Raw genomic sequence first — 5,740 nt, forward strand, 5'->3', positions numbered from 1 at the left:
AATAACAAAATTAAATAGAATAAAATAGAACAAAATAAAACAACAGATAAAAACAATAAACATAGAACCGATAACAAAAATAAATAACAATTAAAATGTATATAGTAACAAGGTGTAAATATAAAATAAACAAACAACTAAATCTGTTTATAAATATTTGTAACTTTTAGAAAGTTCAGTAATTTATCAACATTTGGCCTCTGGCCCAAAATCTCTTTAAAACTTGCATTTCCAAAATGCTGCCTACGAATCCTTTCAGAGGCAGTGCAATTGCTCAGTATGTGCTTAACGCTTACAGTACAATTGCAATACTGACACACAGGCTGGTCATCACCCGTCAGAAGGTATTCATGAGTCAGTCGAGTGTGTCCAATTCTCAAACGAGTAAGAATGACCTCAGATCTCCTGTCATAAGGTTTCTTCTGTGTCCAATTTTCTATCACAGGTTTGATCTCGTGTAGTTTATTGTGGAATTGTGCGTTCCACACATTTTGCCATCTCTCCTCTAGTCGTTTTTTAACAACTAGCTTCAAGTCACCTCCTTCAATAAACATTGTATGCTGAGAAGGACTTGCTGACTTTGCAGCTGCATCAGCTGCTTCATTCCCTTTTATACCTACATGGCCTGGGACCCAACAAAATTTTACAAAAATATTACTTGCAATAAGATGGCAAAACAGTTTGCGAATTTTAATCACTATAGAGTGAGAACTAGGTTCATGTGAGATCAAAGCCTGAAGTGCACTAACTGAGTCAGTGTAAATAACACAGCGACGATGACCTTTACTAATTATATATTTTAAGGCTAGGTAAATAGCCTGCAACTCTGCAGTAAAGATGGAAGAATTCGATGCGATTTGTTCTGCCACGATCTCATCCTGGCAGACAAAGGCTGAGCCAACGTAATCAACCGATTTCGATCCATCAGTATAAATAGGAATTAAATTCCTGTCGTAATGTTGAATTTCTGCAAAGTGCTGCCTATAGATGTAGTCCGGGGTGGATTCCTTAGGAAACTGCTTTAAGCTAAAGTCAACATTAATCACAGGAGTTGACCAAGGTGATATATTATCGACCTCGACCTGTGAAATGTTGCTTGTGTCCAGGTCAATCGTGCTGCTTACATTCTCCATTCTAATGTCAAATGTAGGGACACAACTTGGGCGAGCTGTAAATAATCTTTTCAGCTGAGTATCTGATACTCTACAATAAACTGAAGGTTTAGCCAGAGATTTCTGTTTAATGTAATAGAACAAAGACAACTGCTCTCTCCTGAGAGATAGTGGAGGCTCATAAGCATCCACGTACAAACTTTGAACAGGAGAAGTTCGAAATGCACCAGTGCACAAACGCAATGCTTGATGGTGGATTGGATCCAGCATCCGAAGAGTAGATTCTCGCGCAGAGCCATAAACAACACATCCATAATCCAGCTTAGAGCGAACGAGGGCTCTATATATCCTGAGCATCGAACATTTGTCTGCTCCCCAGGATGAGCAGCATAATACCTTTAAAAGGTTCAGAGATTTTAAACATCTACTCTTCAAATTGCGCAAGTGTGGCAAGAACGTCAATTTATGGTCAAACACGACACCCAAAAATTTTGCTTCATTGACCATTGGGATTTTAACCCCATTTAGGTGAATTTCAGGGTCCAGGTGCAAACCACGCCTTCGGCAAAAGTGGATGCACGAGGTCTTCTCTGCATTAAAAGTAAAACCATTGATCTTGGACCAATTGTCTATGCGATTTAGGGAGGTTTGCAGTTGTCTTTCAATAAAACTCATGTTAGTAGACTGACAGGAGATCTGAAAGTCATCCACATACAAGGAGTGTTTCACACTGGAAGGAAGACACTTAGCTATGCTATTAATTTTGATTAGGAACAGAGTCACACTCAGAATAGAACCTTGAGGAACACCCTCTTCTTGTGTGAAAGGCCTAGACAAAGTGTTGCCCATCCTAACTTGGAATCTTCGATTCTGCAAGAAGTTTTTTATAAAAATTGGCAGATTACCCCGCAGTCCAAATTCATGCAGATCACGGAGTATTCCATATCGCCAGCAGCGATCATAAGCCTTCTCTATATCGAAAAACACAGACACTAAGTGCTGTCGTCTTACAAACGCTTCGCGTATAGATGTTTCAAGGTTTACTAGATTGTCTGTGGTACTTCTGTTCCTACGAAATCCACTCTGATGTGGTGAAAAGTAGTTCTTTTCCTCTAGGAGGAACATCAGGCGTCTGTTTACCATTCTCTCGAAAAGTTTGCAGAGACAACTAGTCAGAGAAATTGGTCTATAATTAGAGGGATTCTTGCAGTCTTTACCTGGCTTGGGAATGGGAATTATGATAGATAGCCTCCAAGAGTCAGGAAAAGTATGTTCTGTCCATATTCTGTTAAACAGATTCAGAAGGTTACTAAGGGAATTGTCTGACAGATTTTTAATCATGCTGTAATGGATTTTATCCGGCCCTACAGCAGTATTCCCCGAGCGAGAGATTGCTGTACATAGTTCTATTCTGCTGAATGGCACATTATATTCCTCATTAGATGGAGAGTGGAAGTTTAGATATTGTTTTTCACTTTGGACTTTATAAGCCTGGAAATTTGTTGTATACATAATATTGCTGGATGAAGACGAAAATGTTTCACCCAACAAATCAGCAATACCTTTTATGTCACTGATTATTGTGCCATTATTTTCCAGCATGGACAGAGAGTGAGAAGCATATTTCCCATTAATTTTATGGATTTTATCCCAGACTGCTTTTGAGCTGGTGGAAGATGTTATGCTAGAAACATACTTCCTCCAGGAATCCCTTTGGCTTTGCCTCCTTATTTTTCTGGCATTTGCCTTTGCTTTTTTAAAAGCTATCAAATTCTCAGCAGTGGGGTATCTTCTGAAAATCCCCCATGCTTTCTTTTGTTTTTTAAATGCTGCCTCACAATTCTGATCCCACCATGGTTTCGGATGTTTTGGATATCTGGTTGACGTTTTCCCCATTGTTTTTTCGGCTGCCTGAATAATACTGGAAGTGACAACTTCGACTGCATCATTGATATCAGCAGTATTGACCATTTCCTCAGTGACGTTAGCCAAAGAGGAAAAAGCAGGCCAATCTGCCGTTTCAAGTTTCCAGCGTGGTGGACGGGCTGTTTCACAGCTTTCTCTGCCTTGGTATTTTAAAAATATTGGGAAGTGGTCACTGGAAAGTGGATTAGATCCAACCTCCCATGTAAACGCTGAAAACAGATTTGGGCTTGCTAATGATCAGATCAATGGCAGTGAATGTTCTTGTTGGGGCGTGGAAGTATGTCACTTCTCCAGTATTAAATAAATACAGTTGGTGATTACCTATGAATCTTTCAATGGCTCTGCCTCGACAATTGATGTCGTGACTGCCCCACATTGGATTGTGGCCATTGAAATCACCAAGTAGAATAGAACGGAGTTGGCAGTTGTTCAACCAAGTCATCCAATTCATCTTCATTGACTCTGACATCTGGTGGCAAGTATATGGAACAAACTGTGACAGTTACTCCAATTGAAATTCTGACTGCCACAGCTTGCAGCTCTGTTGTTATTTGTACCGGTAAGGAAGGGATGCAGTTTGAAACCAGTACAGCCACACCTCCACTGGCGCGAGTGTGGCTATCATCATCCTTACGGTAAAGATTAAATCCTTTTAAAGTAATTTTTTCTCCAGGTTTTAGATGTGTTTCCTGGAGTGCCACGCAGAGAGATGTGGTAGATGATGTCAAATGTTTAACGTCAGAAAAGTTGTTGCGGAAACCACGACAGTTCCATTGGATTATTTTATAATCCATTATGTGGTTGAGGCAGCATTCTTTGTAAAAGTATCCCTCTTTAGTTTTACAGCCGATTTGCCTTTTGGAGGCGAGTTTGGTGGTGTAACCACCTTATTAGTCTCCTCATCTGAGAAGTCAGAGAACTCACTCATAGACTGAGTCTCTGATCTTTTAGATTTAGAGAGGGCTGATTTTAATTTTTGTTTGTTCAGTGGGTTCTTATTAGCTTTTTTAGAACCCACATTTCTGGTTACTATCCCTGCTTTAGGTAGGGGTGTTTTTTTCTTTATATTCTCTTTTACTTCTGTATCTGTAGATTGAGTTAACAAGCATCTAGCATGGCGAGTGAAAGATTCATTTGGTGAAACGGAAATTTCTGTCTGAACCGCACATGTCTTTGTGGACTTCAAAACAGAAGCAAATGTCTTTTGTTGTAATGATGCACTTTGAGTGACCATGCGCCGAGCCTCTGGGTAAGGTATGTTGTTAACTGTTTTTAGGCGTTGAATTTCTTTTTCTCTTTGCCATGCAGGGCATTTCCGAGAATAGGCTGGATGGGCATCCTGGCAGTTCACACAGTGTGGAGTACTTTTACATTCAGTACTGTTGTGGCCTTCAGTTCCACACTGTGCACATAAGCTTTTGCCTCGGCAGGAGGTCTGGGAATGTCCAAATCGCTGGCATTTGAAACAACGCAGCGGATTTGGAACGTATGGTCGAACTGGGCATCGAAGATATCCCGCAGTAACGAATGATGGCAATGTTGGCTTTCCGAAAGTGAGAATCAAATGTTTAGTCGGTATCAGCTTGCCATCACGACGAATGGAGATGCGTCGAACGGCAGTGACACCTTGATCTGCAAGACCGATCTGGATGTCTGCTTCATCTTCAGACATCAGATCGACCTCAGATATCACACCACGTGACGAGTTCAAACTTGTGTGTGGTGTGATTGTGACATTTATGTCTCCTAGAGATTTAGTCTTTAAAAGCTTTGCTGATTGTTGAGGAGAGGCTGCCTCAACGAGTAAATCTCCTGACCTCAATTTTTGGATTTTTTTAAGATGCCCAATGGTTGATTCAAATAATTTTTGAATCAAAAAGGGGGAACGTTTAGACAGAGATGTTTCTCCCGTAGCATGAACAATAAGGTAGGCTGGTTGGTTAACAAAAGTAAAATCACTTGGTGGTGATGCTTTGGTACCTAATGTTTTAGATTGTAGTGAATCCATATTGAAAAAGTAATATTCAGCTCCCGGTGACCCCACCCACCATGGGGTCCAACAAGGGGATGCCGTCACATGGGAGACTCCCATAGACCGTCACACCAGGGTTTCCCAGAGAGCTATACCCTCACAATGCAGTCAAGAAGAGCACATCTTGCCTGACGTGTCTGCCCGGTCTGCATCGATCGGTTGACTCCAAGCCGAGGTCAAGAATAACTCAACGACCAGCCGATTGACTCAAACGGAGCCTGATTTGAGCCTCCCGTTTATCCGAAGCAGGGGCCAAAGCAGTGTGTTGGGGACGTTATGTTGCCCCTCAACTACCAGGATCCCCCTTTCCGGCATACAGGCCACCACGCACGGCAAACACGTGGGTGGGCGTTCAGATCCCAGGGATGGTAAATAAGGGTTACTAAACCATCTCTGGGAGGTCCCCTCACCACGGACAGGAACTACATCGAGGGGACATTTAAGAGAGAGCAAAGCTAAAATGATTGCTGTCCAAGTGGCTTCGGCATTAATTTACATACACAAGAAAGGTGATTTTCCTAAATCTTTGTATATTTATTTAATAAGTGCATATTGCATGTTAAATTGTTCTGCTTTCACAGGAATCATTCACAGAGATGTTGGATCTAATAACATCGTGTTAGATAAGAACAAAGGAGCACAGTTAATAGATTTTGGCCTGTGTGCAGTA

The 5,740-nt window shown here is 41.2% G+C and overlaps 1 protein-coding gene across 1 annotated transcript; it reads right to left on the reverse strand.

The window, feature by feature from the left end:
• Nucleotides 1-3,831: 3,831 nt before the first annotated feature.
• LOC136973151 (uncharacterized) lies at nt 3,832-5,046 on the reverse strand. The gene has a single exon (XM_067267846.1). It carries the CDS (start codon nt 5,044-5,046, stop codon nt 3,832-3,834), a length of 1,215 nt encoding a protein of 404 aa, XP_067123947.1.
• Nucleotides 5,047-5,740: the final 694 nt, after the last annotated feature.

This window comes from Centruroides vittatus, unplaced genomic scaffold, assembly GCF_030686945.1.
Source record: "Centruroides vittatus isolate TY-2023 unplaced genomic scaffold, ASM3068694v2 contig_3092, whole genome shotgun sequence".
In the NCBI taxonomy this organism is placed as follows: domain Eukaryota; kingdom Metazoa; phylum Arthropoda; class Arachnida; order Scorpiones; family Buthidae; genus Centruroides; species Centruroides vittatus.